Genomic DNA, 22,018 nt, shown 5'->3' with positions numbered 1-22,018 from the left:
TCATCTGAGTTTAATTTTAAAACATGTAATAACTGAACTCAGGCTTGGAGCTCTCCTTTACTGAAGAGCAATATTTTCAAAAGAAACCTACTGCATCGCGTCCCTAGGAGCTCAAGTAGTTATTGCAGCATTGCAGAGACACTCCGGGATGGAACATGTGCGTGGAAGCCAAAGGCAAAAGTTTGTGTTGCATCAGATAACTGATCGCTCTATGGATGCAGAGACGGTGGCAGACTGACCTGTCTCATAGTTTAAACGCTTAAATTCTGCTGAAAACAGCAGATTGGGAAAGAAGGGCATGAGTGGGATACTGTTCATTTGCACTGGATTCAAGTATAAATTCTGGGAAGGCATCTCACCTTGAATTTAAAGAGAGGACGACTACCTGAGGATTTCTGCTAGTGGCTAATTGCAAACAGACTAAAACAAGATCACCTTTCCCCTGTGGGTGGTCCTTAAGGGTGTAAAAGCTGCGACAGGCTTCTCACGTTCCGTTTGTTTCTTTCAGGCAAAAATCATGTGTTCTTCCATATGCAAATGCATTGGCTGCAAAAATTTTGAAGAAAGCCCAGAGCGAAAGACATTGATGCATTTAGCGGATGCTGCCGAAGTTAGGGTCCAGCAGCAGACGGCTGCGAAGACCAAGTTATCTTCCCAGATCTCAGATCTCCTAACAAGGCCAACACCAGCACTCAGCAGTGGTGGGGGGAAGTAAGTTAACGCAGCTCGCGGTTTTGCCTGGTTCTAATGTGCTTTTTTGGATATGCAACAGATACATCCCTGTCATCTTTGAATGTTACCTAAGCTGTAGGACCAGGAGCACTCGGGTGACTGGAGCGTTTTGTTCACACAACTTTGTTTCCTGTAAATCTAGTGTGCCACATTTGGCTATGTTCGAGCGTGTAACTAAGCATGGTTGCCCATGTGCTGCCAGGAGCCATGAAGTATGCATGTCGCGTTTACTGAGTGGTTGTAAACCTTGAGCCGCCCTTACACTGAAAGCTGGAGAATTGTTCTGTGTACCTGGGCAGGTCAAAATGGGCTTTGCCATGTTTCTCAGTGGAGACGGGCACTAAACACAACGGCCTGTCTGTTCATTTGACTGCTGCTGTGGCTTGTTCGCTGCCTGTTGGAGTGAGTGGGTTCTTTGGTTTTCTGTTTGTTTCAGGCTGCCCTTTACGTTTGTAACCAAGGAGGTGGCCGATGCAACTTGCGAATGCCTTCTCGCGCAGGCTGAGCAAGCCGAGAAGTTGGGCAAGTCGAAAGCTGCGGCAGAGCGCATGATCCTGGAGGAGTTTGGACGCTGTTTGATGAGAGTGATTAACTCTGCGGGCAAGTCCAAAAGTGACCCTTGTGCCATGAACTGCTGACGCGTGCACAAGAGCCACAATGAAGTGGACTGAACAGAACACTTAAGGCACAGGGACACTTTGGTTTGGCATAGAGGATTTAATAATACTCGTTAATTTGGTGCTTGTTTTAAATTGATTTGCGGAAGATGAAACAAGAAAATATTTTATATCAAGATTTAGAGCCTTTTAAATCTTAACTAAATCCTCTTCTATGTAAGATGATGCCTAAAGGTCAATTTTTCTTCCTGATGTACAGCTTTTAACGTGGGTTTCTTAAGGGAAAAAAAAATAGCTGTTTTCTCCCCTTTCCCTCAAAATAATTGCCTGAAGGGCATATATAAATGATTATAATATATATTATTTACAGTATATGGAGTTGCATTGCTTTGTGTGTACAGGAAAATGCAGATGATGGCAAGAACCAGATGACGCTTTTGGCAACAGGCTCATAATGAAGAGGTATCTGTGTGTCGAAGTTAGTTCTAAAAGGCAACGTCTGGAAACGAGCATCTAAATGGAAGGTGGTACCCATATGTGGGACGTAACACAGCGTGCTTCTTCAGTGCACAGAGCAGCGTGAAATATGCAGGCGAGTACACGGGGATTGCTTGCAGGTCTAGTGTTGGACAAGTGGTTGAGAATCTCGCTTGAGCAGACCCCAAGGAATTTGGAGGCAAACTGGATAAGTGGGAATTTTTTATATGATCATGGATGAGGGCTCAGGTGTATTTTAAGGTGGAACTCAGAGGCTGACGGTGGCCTGCTCTTGAAAGTGAGGAAGAGCAGCTGTGCCACAGTGCCAAGCTGTCTGCCCAGCGTATGGTGTTAGCTGACTGCAGGAGGTAGGTGCTGTTGCTTGGGTGAAGCTCTGTGTTCAGAGGCCTGCAGGAGCCTAATCCCTCGCTGCAGGTAGGGATGTGCAGTCCGTTGTGTTTTCTAGGGTGAAGCTGTTGCCCTGGAGAAGTGTTTAAGCCCGAGAAGCTGAGGTCACGGGAGACCATGGAGCCACAGTTGTCTTAATGAGGACTTGAGACAATCTGGCTTTTAACTGACCTGTGACCACAGGTGGAGGTTACATTCAGCCTGGTTATGTGTTTCCATGATGCTGCTTCTCAGTATCTTGGTGGTTTATTTGGCGTAAGGGGTTTTTAAGTGTTGTTTAGAATGACAGAGAGTGCTGTGATTGGGGGAGGATGCTAGCGCAGAATCAAGGTTGCTGCCAAAATAGATCTATGGACCCTTTGATCCAAAAAGGAGGAAAATATACCAACATGACACACAAATCACCTTAGAGCTCTGTGTAGATTGGAGCAGGGGATTTTCTTCAGTATTTGTTACAGGCCATCTCAGATCACGTTTCTGATAGTAGAATACATTTGCAAAAACCTACCAATGTGGTAGGTTACTTACCTAATGTGAATGTCAATAACAATTTTAATAACTGTCTCATTGCTGCCTGAACAAGATGGCTTTTCTTTTTTTTCCAAAAAGGATTTTGCATTCTTCATGTAAAACTGTAAACACGGAGATGTGGCAGAGCTCTTCCTCGAGGTTTTCTGGCGGGGATAAGCTGGGAAAAGATAGGGGCCAGGCAAACGCGCAGCAGAGCCGAGCACCTACAGGTGTGTTTGATGGCAATAGGACAGGAAGAGGCTTCTGCTCCCTGTCTTCGCCCTGTGGCCCTGCGTGGTGAGCAAAAGGCCCTTTGTCCTCCATGCTTCCTTGTGCCCCCCTCCCCAGGATGGCTCGGGAGCATGAAGGCCCTGGGAGGTGGGCCAGTTTGGTGTCCTGCTGGTCACCGTCTGAAGGGCTCTGCCTGGTGGAAGCATCTCCCTCAGCATAAACCGCAAGTCTGATAGTGCAAATCTCTGAGAAAGGAATCCATGGCTCATGTAAGTAACTACTTTCTTTCCGTAATTAAGACTTGGGTTTATTAAAAGTCAGTACAGTAACTTTACATGTAGATAGGGCAGATACTCAGTTTACTTCTAGTGAGCTAACATAGTATGTCCAGTAAGATTTGTATAAATGTAAATTAGTGTAAGTGAATAAAGTAATAACTACGTACATTATTTTTTAAACAGATTGCAATATGCCTTCTTTTGTTTAGACTTCAATCCATGTTAATTTTGTATATATTCTGTGTCTTACTCTGAATTGCACCTTTTGTGATGTGTATTTATATACAGTGTGCAGAAACACTTGTGAAATTTAGATTACAGTTGTAATTATGTATGATGGCATTGCTTGAGAATATTTTACTTGTAAAGACTTTGAAGGTGCAATCAAATGCTCTTAGTTTTTTTGGTTTTACTTTGAACAAGCTTTCTCCAATATTAAGCTGGGATTCCTCTCTCCCCTCTCCCTGGTGTGATACGTATGGATTGGGTTTTGTACTTCCTTAGCCATTTGAATCAAACTGCTGGACAAGATTTACAGTCAAGCCCATCCAGTTACATAAAAATAATTGGGAACGGGGCAAGGGTTCATTTTCTAGTTCTGTTTACATCTGAAAGTAGAAAAATTAAATTTATATTTACTAGACCTATTCAAAGAATACACTTTTCTATATTGTAAAAATAAAACAGTCAGATAAATCACAAAGAAAAATAAACATTTATACTATTCTGTAAACACTTTTTTGTACTCCTTTCCTTCAGCACTGACAAATATATACTAAAGAACTGCACTGAAGTATCAAAATCGATACGTCTGTTATCACGAGGCTCTCTTGCGACGCAGGTACTGGCTTGACTTCCCAATATGCGATCGAATCCTACCAGAGAGAAACTCTTGGTTGTTAGCGTATTTTGATGTCTTTTTTTTTTTTTAATTAAAAAAAATAAACAATAAGAAAAACTTTGATGAAAAAACGTAGCGTTTGCAGGACAAGAGTTGAGCAAAGAGAAATCCGCAAGGCCGGACCACTGAGCCTGTCTGCCGCGTCCTTGGGGCCAGCCGGGTGCCATGCAGATCTGGTTGCAGGGCCTGGGCCAAACTCGCAGGTAAATCTTTTTGGGGGGCCTTTGGCTGCTTGTTAGCAGGACACGAGGCACCGTTCTGATGTGCAGTTTGGGGCGTCCTTCGGCCTCTCTGGGGAGGAAGCGCGTGCCCCAGCCTTGCGATGGCACCTTGCTGGGTTCCGCTGCGGAATACGAGCCAGCTAGGAGAGCCTGCGGGTTTTCTCCTGCCGAGTGAGAACCGCTTTCGTTTTCGCGCGTCCCATTGCTCCGTTCAGCTTTCTCCTTCGCAGCTGGGCGGGGGTGACGCAGGGTGGGTGCTCGCGGCGTCCCAGCCGCCCCGTCCGGCCGCCGAGCGTTCCCCCGGGCCTGCCCCGGCTGCGCGAACCCGCCCCCGGGCGCGGCTGGGCCCCGCGCCGTGCCGCCGGCGGAAGCGCAGCCCGCGCTCCCGCCCTTCCCTCCTCGCGGCCGCCCCAGACCGTTGGCCGGCCCCGCGCGCCCGCCCCCGCGCCCCTCTTTGCTATTGGCTGACGGGCCTTCACTCAGCAGCCGCCGCCCGCCCGTTGGAGGAGGGAGGGAAGGCGGCGCGGAGCCAGAGCGGGGGCCAATCCGCAGGGCCGCTGGGCGACCAATGGCGAGCGCTGCTCGCGGCAGCCAATAGCGGCGCGGCCCCCCCTCCCTATATATAGCGGGGCGGGAGGGAGCCGATCTCTTTCCCGCCGAGCCGCGGTGAGGGGCGGGCGGCGCCATGGGCCCGAGTCGCGCCGCGCTGCGGGGTGCGAAAAGGTTCACAAACACCCCGCTAAAACCCAATAAAGAAACCTAATTCCTCCGAGCCGCTGTCCGATGATGAGCCTCACTGCTGTTCACATCCCGACACGCCGTGACGACCGCTGTCGAGCTGAGGACGGCGGCTCCCCTCACCCCGTGCCCCCCCCCCCCCCCCCCTTCCGCGCCCCTCGCTGACGCCCCCTTGTCCCTTGTCGCCAGGCCCCGGCTGAAGGAGGAGCCCGGTCCCCGCGGGAGCAGAGGCGGAGCCCCCCCGGTCGCCGCCCGGAAGGCGCCGGCAGCGCCCGGAAACGGGAGGCGGTGCCGGGGCTGCCACGTTGGAGCGGGCCCGGGACGGGTGAGAGCCGGCACGGCCCCCATTTTCCCCTTTTTTTTACCCCAGATCCCCCTCGGAAATCACGCCTGGGGCGGCGGGGCTTTCCTCCCCGTTATACCCCTCTTTTTGGGGTGCCTTCAGGCTTTGCTCCTCTTTATTCATCTCCCACAAACACCCCGTTTTCCCCTTTTTTTAAGCATCACCCCGCCACGAACACCCTTTTCCTCCCGTCCCCTAAAGAGACCAACTCCTGGCGTCCAATAACGCAACCGCTGTCAGCGCCCTCCTCCGCTTAATCTTTATCTTTTCATTTTTATTTTTTTTTTTCCAGCAAAATGAAGCTGAAGGAGGTTGACCGCACTGCCATGCAGGCATGGAGCCCTGCCGAGCAGCACCCCATTTATCTGGCCACGGGTGAGTTTCATGAAGCTGGTGTTAGCGGGCCTCCAACTGTAAAATGCTTATAATTGGAAGGTGTAGCAGTTAGCTCGTTTCTGGGAGGCGATCTGTAGGCGACAACGAGTTTCCTCTCCTTTGTGCCAGGGTAAGGTGGTAGCAACCCTAGTTGCTGGGACACTACCCCTTGTTGCTTATCTGCCGCTTGCCGTGGGTTTCTGTCCGTCCTCAGGGAAAGATGAACGTTCTCCCAAAGCTTTTTCTATTCGTGCTGGATAAAAAACCCACTGAAGGCAACCGTAGAGAAGAGAATTATATAGAAGTCTAAGTAACTCAAACAGAAGTCTGACTGCTTCTCAGGGCCCTTTTTGCAAGCGTGATTTTTTTAACGCTGCTTTTGGAGCTGCTCTTCTGCATAGCATCTTTATCTCACTGATGAGCCCGCTCCTTTGCAGGTACATCGGCCCAGCAGCTGGATGCAACCTTCAGTACGAGTGCTTCCCTGGAAATATTCGAGCTGGACTTAGCAGACCCTTCGCTGGATATGAAGTCCTGTGCCACCTTCTCCTCCTCTCACAGGTGAGCGGCGGGGTTGTCGCACATGGTTTGCGCTGAAGGGCTGGTGCGTGGGGTTTGGCTGCGGTTGCTGAGGACAGAAGCTCTGCTGAAGGGCGTCATTACAGCCACATAAGTGGGGCTATATTTTCAATTCTTGAGCAGTAACTTCAAGGCCTAAAGATCTAAGATTCTTTTGTGAGATTTTTACTAAATGCAGTTTCCTGGGGCCTTAGAAGTTAGGTCTTGCCTTTAAGTAGATGTGGAGGGATTGAAATGAGGTCTCTGCTGCATTTGCACACGGTAAGGTTGTGGCCCTATTTCAGGATGTTCTCCAGATTCGGATAAGTAACAGTTACAGTGGCTTTTGCAGGAGGAAGCATGAGGCGTAGGGCCGCTGTCAGTCCTGCAGCAACACTTTCCCTGGCTGCTGCTGTGGCTCACAATCCCTGCCCTGCAGTTGTTTCTCTTCTGATACGCAGGGCTGGGGAAGGAACAGCCAGCACAGGCCCGGACTGCCTTATGCCTGAGCTGTGGGAAAGCTGGTGCTGACGCTCCTTGCTGATCTACTGAGGGCAGAATGACGACATTGAGCCCCTGGGATTTTTTCTCCCTTGCTTTAAATGTGACTGAAATTAGTCAAAGCTTGCCAAGTGGTGTTTTCTTTACTGATTTTCAGAACCCACCTGCTATGGCCAGGAGGATGTAGAGCTCCTTTAGAGGTGCTTCTCTTGGTGAACAGCACAAGTGTTTGACTTTGCTCCCAGAAGACACATTGCAACATTGCAAAGGAGGTTTTTGTCGTCTTTTTTTTTTTTTTTTTTTTAAGACAACAACCCATATCTTGGCTTACAAGGTATATGTCAGGTTACATTTTGGTGTACAGCAAATGAAAATGGCTGGGCGAACAAATCCAGAAAAGATGAATTCAGCAAGAAGTTTTGTTAACTGTCCTCCTGTGGAAAATGTGACGCTGCTTCTGTAGAACCACTCTTTATCTTGGAAAGAGCAAAGGGCAAGAGGAAAATAATGGCGCAGTTAACTCTGGGTCTTGTTCTTCATCCTTTTCTGCTTTCTTTTAGGTTATTTACATGTTGAATCTTGGTGGTGGTGTAATGCTAGTGCCCTGATAGCCTGTCGCTCACCCCGTTTGTTCTAACCTTGCATAGTTAGGTGCAGAACCACAAAAGTCAGCGTACCCAGAGAGAGGGCCATTTTGGTTTGTGGTGTGGATGAGCGCACCATTACCGTAATCTGGATGCTGTAGCAGGACAGTGACCACTGACACTGAGCTGCTGAGCACTTGGTGCTTACAGTATTCGGCAGCCAGCATATGCTCTTTGTCTGGCCTTCCCCAGTATATACTTTAACGCGCCGAGCTTGATGTGCTGTGAAGAAATCAGTCATAGGTAATCCAGAGAAAGCCAAGAGTTCAGTAGTAACACAGTGAAGGCTCAAGCAAGTCGTCACCACCTGCCAGAGCGTGTGGGTTTGCGTTCTGCTCGTGTAACACCTGCCGCGTGACAGTGTGGTGTTTCATGCGGAAGAATACCATGCTTTGCGTGGCTGAATACACAGGAATGCTGTCTTGATTATTTAACAAGTTGGAGCTGAAGTAATTTCTTCTTGTTTGTGGATGGACACAATGGTTTGAAAACATTTCCGGAAGTATATTTAATTCCTCCAGTTCAGCCTGGAAATTCGACTGCAGTCCAAGTGACACGTGTCTGATGTGAGCGAGCCACTCGCTGGGCACCCAGCACAACAGATGAAAGTTTGCCCTTCCAGGAGCACCTACAAGGAAAAGGATTTGGAATTTTTTAATAGCTCCACTGATTTTCTCTCCCTTGCACGAACAGTTGGCCACATGTAGCAGAGGTTTGCCTGCAGAGTAAAATGGGCTACATGGAGCTGACGCTGGATGGTTGTAGCCTGCGGGTGTCTGTCTTGCAGGTACCACAAGCTGATCTGGGGGCCGCACAGCATGACCGCAGGCGAGCGAGTCTCCGGAGTCCTGATCGCTGGGGGCGAGAACGGGAATGTCATTCTCTATGACCCAGCCAAAATCATAGCTGGAGACACCGAAGTCATCGTTGCCCAGAAAGACAAGCACACGGGACCCGTGAGAGCACTTGATGTCAACATGTTCCAGGTAGGTTTTCTGCTGTTTGACGTGTACAGACGTGGATGAGTGGCATGTCTGAACAAGTTATTACCTTATACGTATCTGTACCTTTATCAGCCCTTGAGAAGGTCGACCTAAACCTGCTCTTTGCATCTTCATTAGTAAAAACCTGTCCTGTTGCTAGCATCTCGGGAGAGGGAATGAAGACTTGTAGGTGTCCAGTTGATTCCTTCCCCTCATAATTTGATGTTGTCAATGTTGCAGGTGTTTTTAGCTCAGCCTCAGTGTAAAATAGTGGTGGTTTTCTGTGCTGTTTTAACCAGTCTTCCCTTTCAGTTCCCATAGGATGTGCTGATTTTGTCCTTGTGACGTTTTTCTGGGCTGTCACTCTTTGTTCTGGTGACATTCGATTTAAGGTGTCCCCTTTTGGGAGATGGCATCAACATCTCTAAATCTCCTCACTGGAAAAGGGAGGCAGAACAAACACACTGTGACATGGTCTCTTAAGGCAGAACAGCTCTCAAAATCAGCAAGCTTGCTCCATCATTAATGAGAGTTTAGTTCCTTGTAGATACAGTGGCTTGGTTTTTCTTCAGCCCCCTCCAGCTGCAAGGGAATTGAGTCGATTTCCTTTCCTAAATAGCACTTTTGTCCCTGGACGCTTGCTTTCAGCAAGGCCATCCTTTGTTCATTGTGTCTTCTCGAATGGTTTCCTCTCCTCTCCTGTCCCTCATGAAGTCGGGACTTGCTGGTCAGCAGACATGGGATGCGATCAAAGGGTGTCCAGCGGCCCCTGCTCGCGCCTCCCCGCCCAGACTGTCGCATCCTGGCTGCAGCGGTGAGAGCTGCAGCACTGCCTCCCTGTCTGCCCCGTCCTGCAAGTGGCACCGCTCTTCTGTCCGCTGTGCAGCCTCCTCATGGGCGATTGCCGTGGGGGGGAGCGATCAGGAAAACAGAAATTTGGCTGTTGGCATGCCAGTCTCTCTCCGTGTATGTTTTTTTATTAACTCAGCGCTATCTGCAATCTCAAACATTGCTTTTATTTCCTTAAGCTGCTCTGTGTGAACCAAAGGCTATATCCTGAGCTCGTATGAGAAATTGGCACCGTCTTGTCCATCTGATGCTTCCCAGCAGCTAAGACTGTGAAAGCTGATGCTGGAAATACTCTTAGCATCTGTTAATGTATCTTACAGACTAATCTGGTGGCCTCTGGTGCTAATGAGTCTGAAATCTATATCTGGGACTTGAATAATTTTGCCACGCCGATGACTCCAGGAGTGAAGACGCAGGTACTAGATTGGTATTTGTTAAATACTGTAAACTAATGAAAAGCATGAATGTCATTTATGTTGAGAGCTCGTTAAAATCAACTTTAGAAGCTATTTGGAAAAAAAGAGACTTATGATAGAAAGCAATTAATTGTAGTTAGTGGTGAACTGCATTTCTGTCGATAATTGTTAGAGTCCTTGTACAACAGTTGTTTCCTATTAATGTAAGTAAAAATATGTTGCTTTACCGCATATTGTTCCCCAGCGGCTTCCTGAAAGGTCAAGAAAATTGGGCTTTTGGTGCTTACAATGGGCTTTTATTAGGCTGTGGGGTTTGAAAAGCAGGTATTTTTGTTCGTGTGATGTGCCTCTGTTACGGCAGGAGGCCGTGTCCCTTCAGGAGAGCTCTATAGGTGCAGCTGAAGTAGCTTTCAGTGAACGTGTATGGTAGCACGTCAGTTATGACAGCGCCGTGTTTTGGCTTCCATTATGTCTAATGGAGAATTTTTGCCCGGCTTCATACAAGGGTGACCAACCACCGCTGCCTTTCTGGGAGCACAGCTCGAGTGCTGTGTCGGTCGGTACCATCGTGTGCAGCCCCTGCAAGGAGCAAGCTGCTGTCGTTCCCCTGCAGCAACGTGGGATGTGCAGACCTGGTTATCCACACCAGAACTGCAGTTCTCACCGGCTGCACAAGCATTGCTTGCTGTCCTCATGTGGCACAATTTTAAATAAAATATCTTTTTAAAAGTACCCCTTTTAGTCTTAGAATAGTGTTGCGTTTTATCAAGCAATAAGTACTAACAAGCAGAGTCTCTCTGGTTACACCATTTTTTAAATATCCATAGCCACTGCACGCAGGATGAATCTCTTCTAGTCTGCCTTTGTGTGTTTCACTGCATGCTTGTATCTGAAGACCACAAAGGCAGAGACTGAGGGAAAACACAAGTAAGACTAGAAGCAGCTGCTGAAAAGGGAGAAGATGAGGCAGTAGGGTTGGCAGTTACATTTCTGTGTTTCAAGGAGCGTTTGGGTGACGGCATTTAGCCTCTCAAGATCTCTGGGGAAGAAAATAGCCTTTTGTCCTTTGTCTTGTGAAGGAGCTGGAAGAATGAGAGAACGTTGTTTAAAAGCATGTACTTTATGCAGCTCTCGTTAGGAAATTATGCAAGAATTTTGTAGTTACTGGAAAATCAGTGTACTACTACTGCATGGTAAGTTGGAGGCAATGAAGTGAGGAAATAGAATGAGCAGAAATCTGGAGTTTAAAGATTTCTAGTTTAAAACTGTTAGTGTGGGTACTTTGTTTGGGATGGGTACTTCATTATCACGTGGATATTTTGGGAACCTTGCTTTTGTTAAGGATCTCTGTATAGGATTTTCTACGTTGACAGCTTTTTCGGGGGCTCTACCCTGCAGCAGGTGTATGTAGGAAAGCAGGACACTCGCAGTACCTGTGGTGAATCTCCTTGCAAACAAGTTATATAGCGGGGCCCTAAAAGAAAGCCTTTTGAGGCCTTGCTTTGTTAAGGGTGTGACAGGTTGTTCTGTGTGCCCGGCAGCCTCTCGAGGACATCAGCTGCATCGCCTGGAACAGGCAAGTCCAGCACATCCTGGCATCTGCCAGCCCCAGTGGCCGAGCCACCGTGTGGGATCTCAGGAAGAACGAACCCATCATCAAAGTCAGTGACCACAACAACCGGGTGAGTTAGCTCTTGTGAGGAGATGTGTGGGGAGCTACAGGGTGTCTCTTGGCACGGGGCGCTCCTTCTATACGTGACACAGAGATCGTGGTGCTCGCTCCAGTTCTTTACAACACGATGAACGTCAGGCAGTGCTCTTAGAAGGCTGTGTACGTGCAGAGGGCTTGCCCTTCGCCAGTAGAGCTTGGCAAGGGCAGATCTTGGTGATGGAGAGCACCACAGAGGCGGGTCAGCCATGAGTAGGTTACAGAGGACGCTGCCTCCCTGTGCTCAAAATCACCATGCCTGCCCCTGCCATGCTGTAAATACAGAAGAGAGCCTGTTGAGCTTGTGGAGGATGAACTCCATGTATAATTCTGCATATTTGTAATTGGGTAAGGTAAAAACCTTGAAGAATCACCAAGAGTTCATAATGACATTGACATGTGTGCTCCTGAAATAGCTGCTTGGTCACTGTGCTCTGATTCTGATGAGCTTCCTAACTCCATGTTTTACATATCTGGTCCCTGACACAATAGCAGCACAATAGGCTGGCTTCATCGTGTGATTGTGGGTTGTGACGGGATGTTCCCACAATGATAATCTCTGCCTAACGATGGCTTTTATTAAAATATCAATGAAAGTTAAAGTTAGCAAAAAAGCTCTGTATGGATGCTTTTACAATGTTCTTAGATTAAAACATAGGAGTTGAACAAGACAGTACGAAGTCACCTCCTTGAGAGGGCCTTGGGGAGCTAACTGCAGCTCTCCTTGCTAATGGAAACAAGGAGAGCATCCCACGTTGAGTGCAGTCAGAAACAATGCCCGGAAATACAGCCGCAAATTGGCACTTACCTGAAGACCCTGTTTTCCTCATGTTTAGACCTGTTTAGGCTGGTTGTCTTCTGTTCTCTAGCACTGTTTAGTTACCCTGTGCTGTGGCACAATGTTATCCTTTAGATGCACTGCTCAGGCCTGGCATGGCACCCCGATGTTGCTACCCAGATGGTCCTGGCCTCGGAGGACGACAGATTGCCTGTGATTCAGATGTGGGACCTTAGATTTGCCTCCTCGCCGCTGCGTGTTTTGGAAAGCCACACAAGGTATGAGAAAAGCTGGAAAGGCTTCCGTTTATGGGGCCTGCTGGTTGGAAGGGACAGGCCTCACATTAAAAACACCTTCCTCCTGAAAAAAACTGACATTCCTGATTTATGCTGTACAACAACACTACGGGTTTGCACACACTGTAAAGGCAAACACACCCTTCTGGTACATTGGTATCGACATTCTCCTACAGAGAGTGTTGAATTCAATTTTCAGATATGGTGGCTGAACCTTTAGAGCTACTCATGCAGAAAATAGCATCTATTTCAATATATCAAATGCTGATAACATTTAACAGTTACTTACAACGGAGGGAGGAGGGGGAAGGGCATTTTGAGGTGGAATGCTCAGATACAGTACGAACTCGCTTAAACACATGCTCTGTGTTACCATTTTTCATTTATATTAATCTGTTACTTGGTTGTGACTTTTCATGCAGGGGTATCTTGGCCGTTGCTTGGAGTATGGCAGATTCAGAGCTGCTGCTTAGCTGTGGGAAGGATGCTAAAATTCTGTGCTCCAACCCTAACACGGGCGAGGTATTGTATTCACACAACTTACTAAAGTCTCAGTCTGTTTGGAGATTGCACAGTGGCATGTGTAAAGGAGCATTTTTAAAAGCCATTGATTTTTCTCGTGCTGTTTTACCTGTTCTCGCAGTATTTGCTTCCCTGCGTTTTCACAGTTTGAGAAGGGGAAGGAGCCGGGGATGGATCTTTGTTTGCAGTCCTAGGAATTATGCTGCTGTGGGGTGTTTCTCCATGTTTACTTGTGGTTGATACATGTGCCTCCTGAGCTTGTTTTGGTGCTGGAAGACTGCTTCCTGGTGTAGCTAATCTTACGTGTGGGTCCCTACTGCTTTTCTGCACCTATTTAGTAGTGCAGAAAATTTATCTATCTCATAAGGGATAGACATGGACGTCACTAAACTGAGTGGATCCTCTTTACAGACCACGTGAGTGTTTGCCCCCAGACCATGACACTGTTGGAGGGCTTCTTGCCTGCAGTGTAGGCAAGACAATCCTGGCAGACAGGGCGATACGTGTTTCCAAAATTCAGACATGGGTGAAGTACAAAAGCTGAGTAAGACAAAAAGTGGGGGTGGTAAATGTGTGATCTAAGCTGGATGCTGTGCTGCTAAGAAGGCTTTACATTTGGATGACTCATACCACATGTTTTTATTTAAAGTGAAAGTGTTTCCTAGGAGACAGCAAGGCAGCTACCATTTTGTTTCTTCAGCAAAAAATTGTTAGGCAAGTGAAAAATAATTTCTTACTTTGTGGTTAAATGCCTCCTGTAGCAGTAGGCTTTTCTGTTCCAGGGCAGGAGAGACCGTCTACTCAGAGTGCAGGTTTTAACTTTCCCAGTTATCCCCCAAAAGTCAGTAGCTGCACACACAGCACAGACATATGCTGCCTGCCTAGCTGGTCGGGTGTGAATTAAACAGAAAATTTAATGGGAGGAGGAAATTAAGCAGCGGTGTGTGGTAATCTCCTCTGATCGTCACATCCTGCCCCCTGTCAGTGTGTACGGGTAATGTGGAGGCTGCTGGGGAGCAAGAAGAGCAGCTTGTTCTCAGGGCAGCCAGAAAGATGCTGTTGCTGCTCATGGTGTTTCCGAAAAGCTCTGACATGTAGGACTTTGGTTTTGTTGCCCAGGTGCTGTATGAGTTGCCAACCAACACGCAGTGGTGCTTTGACATCCAGTGGTGTCCCAGAAACCCTGCCGTCCTGTCTGCCGCTTCGTTCGACGGGCGGATCAGCGTTTACTCCATTATGGGAGGCAGCACGGACGGGTTGAGGCAGAAGCAAGTGGACCAGGTATTGAGAAGCACGCAGCTGAGAAAGTGGACGGGAAGAGGAAAAAGCATGGGCTCAAGGAAACCTTCAGGGGGTGTTGCAACTCTGCGTTCGCAGGAGTACTAATCCAGTGCAAAAAAATGATGCTGTTTGGCTTATTGGAGATGGCATCTCAGAATTTTACCCCCCCTTTTTTTATTTTTGTCCAAGCTTTCGTCCTCGTTTGGGAACCTGGATCCATTTGGTACAGGACAGCCCCTCCCGCCCCTGCAGCTTCCCCAGCAGACTGCCCCACAGAGCGTCGTTCTGCCCCTAAAGAAACCACCCAAATGGATCCGGCGACCTGTGGGAGCATCGTTCTCGGTAAGCAGGGGCCAAGGCTGGCCGGGCAGGGAGTGAGACAGCGGTAGCACCTGCAAAGTACGTCTGGAAGAGGGGGATTGGTCATCATGCTCCACCTTGTGAGAACTTGCCCAGAGTGCCGTGGTGGCTGAGATGCTTGTGGGAACATCTGGAGTGAGCGCTTGGGACAGCAAGCCAGCAAAAGCATGACAAAAAAATGCTTGGGAAAAAGCAACTGGGAAGCCCTGTCTTCCCACCAGGCGCTTGTTTTTTTCTGTTTTGGGAACCAAGGCTTTGCTTTTACTTCTGTGGTGTTTGCTTAGAATCAAAAAAATGCGTATTTGGGGGGTGGGGGACAATAAGTTGGGCAAGTAGCTGAGACTTCAGTGCAGCTTGAAGGTATTGTGTCTCGTTGCAGAGAAAAATAACTCCTCCCTGATGGAGGTAGCTGGAGTCTCTGTAGCAGCACGCAGGCCAAGGCTCCTCTGCGGTTGTCAGCCTGGCAAGGCCCTGCTTTTCGTAAGAGCAGAGTCACCTGCTCTTCAGCTCCACTAAGGGCTTGTTTTTGTGACTCAGAGGCCATTTCCCAAGAGAGCTTCTACAGATTTTAGGCAGTCCACTTGAAATGGATTTCTGTGCCAAAATACTACCCGATTTTCAGCAGTGTGTGTCTGCTTATTCATTATCTCACCCATGTCTAAATCAACTTGGAGCTGTAAACTGAAATAACATAAGCCCCTTCCATTTTTTTTTCCCTTTGGATTTCTTTCCATATGATGAGGCCGTTCACTGCCAATCTCTCAGTAGACTTTCAAGCCATAAACTAGCTGCCACAAGCAGGGTACGCATCATGCTTGAGCATGTATTTAATGATGCACAGGATTCTTTAGTGTGTTCTATGTTTACCCCGGTAGGCAGCCAAGCTTCATGTAGCTGCTCACTGGTTGCCCTGCAAATGGGATGGGCAAGAAGATCTTCTTTTCTTGGGAAATGCCATAACTTGGAATGTTCCTGTTCCCACCACCACTTCCTCCTCCTTTACCCCAGCTTTTATTGCTGAGCTTGACACCATATGTTACGGGATATCTCTTTGGGCAGTCTGGGTCGGCTGTGTCCCCTGCCAGCTCCTTCTGTACCCCCAGCCTCCTCGCTGGCAGGGCAGCCTAAGAAACAAAAGACCTCGGTGCTGTGTAAGCACTGTCCAGCAACAGCTAAAACGTGGGTGCATTATCAACGCTGTTTGGGGCACAAAAAATCCAAAGCATAGCATCATATGGGTGTCTATGAAGAGAATGAACTGTATCCCAACAGTAACCAGTACAATGTTGCAGTAACATGAGATAATCTGTTTATGCTGGCCACTGTGCAGACAGATTTCTCAGGAGTTCCTAGACCAGGTCCTCAGCCTGAGGGGGGAAAAAGGCATAGGAATAGTTGTGTTTATAAACCCACTTGAATGTGCACACGCTTACCAGCAAGCTGCTTCGTTGCATAGCATCATGTGCTGGTGGAAGAACACCATGAGCTGATGCCAGGAACGTTTGTCCGTTGAATGATAAGCATATATGCATTAAACAAAAGTATACATACGTGTGTGTGTGCATAGTTTGTTTGCATATACTTGTATTTTCATGTCACGTGTGTCCTCAATTCCAGTTTGGAGGCAAGCTGGTTACATTTGAGAACGCCAAGCCTCAGCAGCAGCCAGGCATCGATCAGCAGCAGCAGCGTCACCACGTCTACGTGAGCCAGGTTGTTACAGAGAAGGAGTTCCTGGTGCGCTCCAACCAGCTGCAGGAGGCTGTGCAGTCCGAAGGCTTCATCAGCTACTGCCAGAAGAAAATTGACATGGCCCAGGCTGACTTTGAGAAGAATGTGTGGGCTTTCTTAAAGGTAACAATGACAGCAGTCCAGGAGTTCCGCATGGACCTGGAAAGGCAGTGCAGAAATGGTTTATTCTGCATGTTAGTGCTCTAGCAGAGGAGGAGTTAGGAACAGGAAGTGCAGACTGGGGGAATGGTGCTCGTTAAGCCCTGTTGGTAGGGGTGGCTCAACAGAAGAATGAGGGTCCTGGGGTCAGGGCCCTTGGGACACCATAGGAGAAGTCACAGCTTGCAAAAGGTGTTCTGTGTTTTAGTCATCCCCCATCACAACATCTTTGTGCCTGCTTTTCACTGTTTGCTGTGAATATTTAGAGGTTCCTGAGTGAAGCAGATTTGCAGACAGTTAGCCTCCATTAACCGGATTGAAGCCTTGCTTACCTGCTCAGCTGTCCAGCTCACTGAAACCTTTGTCATGTTTTTTGTTGTTGTTTTTTCTTTTCCCTCTCTTAGTATTCACAGTCACTGTTCCAGTCAAGTGAAAAGCCAGCTGGGTGAGGGTGTGAAAATGATGAATTGAAATATATATACTCTTTGTAACTTTTATTTAAGGTGAATTTTGAAGAAGATTCACGTGCTAAATATCTTGAGCTGTTGGGATACAGGAAGGATGATCTGAGGAATAAGGTAAATGTGCCTGGAAGCTGTGCTTGTGTTAAATGTTTTGCTGCTGATGGCTGTATCTGCCAAGTACAATTGATGTAATCATTTACATGTGGGTCTGCAAGAGCCACTGCCGGTAATCCACGAGCTGTTCCATATGTGAAACTTTTGTATACAATGCTATTTTCAGTGTGTTTCTCATCAGACAGTATTTTTCAGCACTGCAGCTTTCCTAATAGCTGTAAGACCAGTGGTGCTGGATTCTCTGTGTAAACAAGGCTGACTTGAATATTTGTGTTATTTGAGGAATTCCTTTGTTCCAGAGGTACTAGAAACCTTGAGTAATTCTGATATTTTTACAGCACTTGCGGTTTCCTCTGGGTTTTATTAGCTATGTCATCTTGCAATGTGGTTGTACAATAAGAATTTCAAAGCACCCGACATACTTCAGAGGCCTGTTTACATCTGAGTGTCCCTTGCTGATGGGAAATTTTCACCCATCCAAAGCTTTGATATTTGTTGTTACAGTTCGTGTGATTTTGTTGATACGTGACATCTTGATTTTGTATTATCACTGAATCTCATCTGGTTTTAGGCTTTCTGGTTAAAGAACATGCAAGCAGTCTTCAGTGTTCCATTAACTACTTTGCTAACCCAGGATAGTCCCTTTTTATGGGGGATGACTTTTGGTTTTAGGAAAAAAGAAAACAAAGATCACACGTGACTACATTTGGAAAGGCAGACTGGGTTACAGGAAGGAATTTGTACTTCTTAGGGGTGGAGTTTTCGTCCAAGATGGAAGAACATTGTTATCTTAGTGGTACACAGGGATACTTGCTGTGCGTTTTGGCTCCTAGCTGCTGGCAGTGTTGTACCCAGGAACTGTCTAATGCTTTATCAGTTCTGATTCAATGGATATTTGAGTGTGTGACTCAGTTCCGTTGTATCAATCTGATGTTTGTTTTGAAAGAGTGGCTCTGTGAACATGGCATCATGTTTATGAATTAAATGGCTTCCAGGCCAAACTCATTATGATTAGCAAAAACATTACATTGTCTGTAACAGTTTGTCCTCAGCGTCTAGATTTTTGTAGTGTGACTCAAAGACAAGCATGAGACAAATCCTGTCTTCTGAAAGCAGCTTGCAGTTAAAATACCCAGGTGCAACTTGGTCCTGCTTCTGCAGATGGAGCGGTGGTGGTACTGTGGGGGCAGACTGGAGTCCACCGCCGCTGTTGCTCTTGGGTTGATGGGCACTGCCCAAGGGGAAGAGCTGGACATGACTGAATTGAGTGGCCTGAGATGCTGGACTTAGCCCATCGTTTTCCTGAATCACAACTTGCTTTTCATCTTACTGATAGAGCAGGAAAAGCTTAAAAAAAATAAAATAAAGCCAGTGACTTCAGCTTCTTGGAATCAGTTAGTAAGAACATGGTGTTGTACTTTAGTATTTTGAAAAGCTGGGATTGTTATATGTGAGTCAAGTCCTGGTTTTCTCCTTTCTATTGTATACTAATGATTAAAAAACAGAAAATTATCCCTAGCTATTTGAGCTTTTTTTTGTGTGTGAAAACCAGCCTATGGGGTAAAACACAACTTGCTAAATTCAAGGCAATAGATGATTATTAGCAGCATTACTAAATCCAGGCTTCTAGATGCCCAACTAACGTGTTTTTTTTTTTGCGTGTGTTTTAAACTCTGTACATGAAATTGGCATTTTGAGGGCCCCAAAACGAATCTGGAGTCTTGATTTGCCTTTAAAAGCAGGAAAAGCTGGGGATTTAACTCGTCTGTACCTTAGAAAGTTCTACCCCGAGGCCATATGCCTGCTGTGCTTGAAACCACAGCTTCCTGACCAGTTCCCTGTTCCAGCAAGGTAGTCACCGTTTCGTTTTCCCTAATCAGTGCAGACAGAGGGTTTTTTCTTGTATGCTCCGATAATATTTTTATTACTGTGGTTTCCAGCAGCTCTAGTGAGGTTTGAGGCCCTCGAGTTAACAATTAAACCTTTAAAGGCATAGAGAAGTTGTTGTTTCCACCAGAGCTTGGGGTACACAGGGCTTAGCAGTAAATCCATCACCAGGCTGGGAAAGGAAATGGCTCTAGCTTCATGTTAGCTGTTGTGCAAGCAGCAAAGTAGCTACGTTTGCCAGTTGTGCAGTAGAAGAGATTGGTGAGAAGTCTGTCCCTAAAATAAACGGGCTCTTACTTAATAAATCTTGGTTGTTCTTTTTAGATTACGTCAGCTCTGAATAAAGAGGGTCATGCAGAAGGTGAATTGGGAGAGGTAAGCAAAGACATACGTGTTCAACTCTTCATGTAGTTTTATAATGCCATCGTAATGTGCAAAGTAAGAATAACTTTCCTTTCTGCTTGGTAACTGTCCCAGACAGAGTGAGTCAGTCAGAAATAAGTCAGCACAGGACAATTGCCTACATTGAGTAGGATGAAGGTACCCGTGTAGAATACAGGACTGCTTTTCTCTCCACTCAAGCCTCCTCCCGTTTTCTAACAATGGGCTGTCAGTCACGGGTTTTGGTGAAAGGTCTCAGGGATGTCCCCGTACTTTTTCCTTTTGCTGCCCACGTCCCACCCACCGTTGCACTTTGCTGTCCATGAGGTAGGACAGAGCCTTGCTGCTTGGCAGCTGGTGTCAAGAACAGCACCTTCCCCGGGCTTAAAAAAAAAAAGGGACCAAGAGTTGGTTCTGTAACACTGCCCTGCCTGACAGATTCTCATCATGCAGGCACTGCCTGTAGTAACAGCCTGAGTCCACCGTGGGGAGCGTTGTTCTTGTGCCCTATGCATCCTGGATGTCATCTGTAGTGGCCTAGTGGCGAAAAAAGATTCGCTGCACATTTTCAGGTGTTTAAGATTGAAAGATACTGTGCAGTAGTGAAGAGCAAGGAAATTGAGGTCTCTACCACGTTTGTCGTATTTGCATATGTACTGGCAATGCATTTCGCTGCTTTGCAGACTGGCTCTATCGGTTGGAAGGTGGCTGTTCTCTGCAGTGCAGAGTATTTCTTTCTCTTCTGCTGGCTCTTTTTATTTTATGGCATCTTCTCTCTGCTGAAGGCTCCCGCAGAATCTGATGCATCTGTACCGAACGAGAGGGACGAAGGCCAGGCTGCAGAGGAGGTGTTCTTGGGAGAGGTATCTGTTTTCCTCTAGACTAACCCTGTTGGCCTACTGTATATTTACTTCACCACTATTAAGAGCATTTCATCTTGTTGCCTTTTCCTGCTGCTGAGTATTTCTGGAAATATAAGAAGTCATTGAGAATGAGTAAAATGTGGGCTCTTGTTAAGTTCCACAGGGTTTTCTCATCAGTTGCAGCCACCACGCAGACAGGTTTTGGTCGCAGTGAAGAATGTGTTCATTACCTAACAGTCCAGTCAGCACCAGACCCAAGGACCATCATCTGCCATAATTTTCACTCTGACATTCAGCTAACACATACTAAACGATCTGCTGCCACAACTCTCATGCATTCCTCATTTTTTTTGTCTTTTATCACTGCTTTCTCCTTTCCCTCTGCTTGATAAGTTACTAAGCAGTCAACTTATTACTGCTCTGCTTCTAGACAGAGCCCTTTGCAGAGATGTAGCTGTGATATTGGGGGAAAGGGGAAACACTAGTTGCTTCCACTGGGTGCCAGCCCATTTGCACCTGAACAGAGAGTATCAGTCTTCAGTAGTTAGCTCTCTTAACTCTGTTGCAACAGTTTGGCCAGGTTTATTGTGGGCATTTTGTGCTCCACACCAGTGCTTCCTGCAGCTTTTGTTCGCTTCTGCCTGTCTGAACAGTGCTGTTTTCACGTACAGGTCTGTGATTTGAACTAAGGACCCGGCCTGTGTTGTATGAGGTTAATAGCACTGAAAATATCAGGCTCACTCGTAGGGTAGAATTTGAGCTGTTAGCCCGGCAATGTTGATTTGCAGCCTTGTGTGAGCTTCCCAGTGGAGTTAAACTTGTGCTTGGGTCCTGGATGGTGGTTAAGGGCTCACATGTTGGATCAGTGCAGCTGTCAACTCCACGTAACAGCGTGTTAAGGAGACCAAAATCGAGCTGTCTTTAGCTGGCGTGCTTGATTGTTAGTTTATTAGTCTGTAGCGGTGGAATCCATGTATTTTTACCGTACACGATTTACAAGATACCTCATAACCAATCTCTCCTAAGAGAAACTTCCCAGCCAAACACAACTGTAGCCTGACAGCATGGCTGGTAAATATTTGTGAGGTTGGCCTGGAGCCACGGATGATGCACAAGGGAGTGCTGTCACATACGTGAAGTGAATGGGCCCAGCCACAACATGCTCTCCGCTGATATCAGCCATGCGTCACACAACATCTGACAGCGAATTAATTTTGCAGACTGCCTCTCTCATGAGCCAAACATAATGCTTGTTGCAGCTTTGTCTCCCTGCTCCTAATGCTCTGTCAGCTGTGTGCCTGTTGTTCATCCCCTCCAGTATTGTTTCACAAATCAGCATGTAAGCAGGGCGTTCTTACCAGGCCTTTCCTCTTCAACTTCCACTGTGTGTACTGGCACGCCGACTTACGGCAGAGGAGACCATTTTTTGCACAATTTATGGTGGAGAGAGACTTGGTTCTTGGTATTATAAACTGAGGAGAGGTGTTGAAAATCCCTGAATTCCAAAGCTTGCCAATAATGACCTCCATCTTAATTCCTGGGGGAGCCTTACAGAAGCTTCCGTCTGCTGAGCACTCTTGTACTGATCCAGCAAAGTACTTAAGCCTGTGTAGAGCACTCTGAACTTCCGTGTTCAAAGTGAAGCACGCGTTCATGTGTTTGTTAAACTGGGGTGTGTGTCTAATGCAGGTG

At 47.1% G+C, this 22,018-nt stretch overlaps 2 protein-coding genes across 19 annotated transcripts in view; both read left to right on the top strand.

The window, feature by feature from the left end:
* Positions 1-4,713, top strand: part of LIN54 (lin-54 DREAM MuvB core complex component) — a 38,418-nt gene extending 33,705 nt beyond the window's left edge. For all 4 annotated transcript variants that reach the window (XM_050710567.1, XM_050710566.1, XM_050710565.1 and 1 more), the window contains 2 exons: positions 509-711; positions 1,169-4,713. In XM_050710567.1, coding sequence (XP_050566524.1) covers positions 509-711; positions 1,169-1,370 — 405 coding nt within the window. In that variant the 3' untranslated portion in view covers positions 1,371-4,713. The remainder of the gene's footprint in view (positions 1-508; positions 712-1,168) is intronic.
* A 441-nt stretch (positions 4,714-5,154) lies between these two features.
* SEC31A (SEC31 homolog A, COPII coat complex component) overlaps positions 5,155-22,018 on the top strand; it is a 39,814-nt gene continuing 22,950 nt past the window's right edge. For 6 of the 15 annotated variants that reach the window (XM_050710683.1, XM_050710680.1, XM_035555583.2 and 3 more), the window contains exons 1-14: positions 5,342-5,438; positions 5,749-5,831; positions 6,269-6,392; positions 8,322-8,520; positions 9,687-9,782; positions 11,324-11,464; positions 12,404-12,546; positions 12,987-13,086; positions 14,206-14,367; positions 14,557-14,709; positions 16,345-16,581; positions 17,121-17,195; positions 19,407-19,457; positions 20,249-20,326. In XM_050710683.1, the coding sequence (XP_050566640.1) occupies positions 5,753-5,831; positions 6,269-6,392; positions 8,322-8,520; positions 9,687-9,782; positions 11,324-11,464; positions 12,404-12,546; positions 12,987-13,086; positions 14,206-14,367; positions 14,557-14,709; positions 16,345-16,581; positions 17,121-17,195; positions 19,407-19,457; positions 20,249-20,326 (1,638 nt within the window). In that variant the 5' untranslated portion in view covers positions 5,342-5,438; positions 5,749-5,752. Of the gene's footprint in view, positions 5,439-5,748; positions 5,832-6,268; positions 6,393-8,321; positions 8,521-9,686; positions 9,783-11,323; positions 11,465-12,403; positions 12,547-12,986; positions 13,087-14,205; positions 14,368-14,556; positions 14,710-16,344; positions 16,582-17,120; positions 17,196-19,406; positions 19,458-20,248; positions 20,327-22,018 lie in introns of all 15 variants that reach the window. The other 9 variants (XM_035555614.2, XM_050710684.1, XM_050710682.1 and 6 more) reach the window with 3 other exon arrangements.

Source organism: Cygnus atratus, chromosome 4 (assembly GCF_013377495.2).
Source record: "Cygnus atratus isolate AKBS03 ecotype Queensland, Australia chromosome 4, CAtr_DNAZoo_HiC_assembly, whole genome shotgun sequence".
In the NCBI taxonomy this organism is placed as follows: domain Eukaryota; kingdom Metazoa; phylum Chordata; class Aves; order Anseriformes; family Anatidae; genus Cygnus; species Cygnus atratus.
This window is presented reverse-complemented; position numbering and strand designations above follow the sequence as displayed.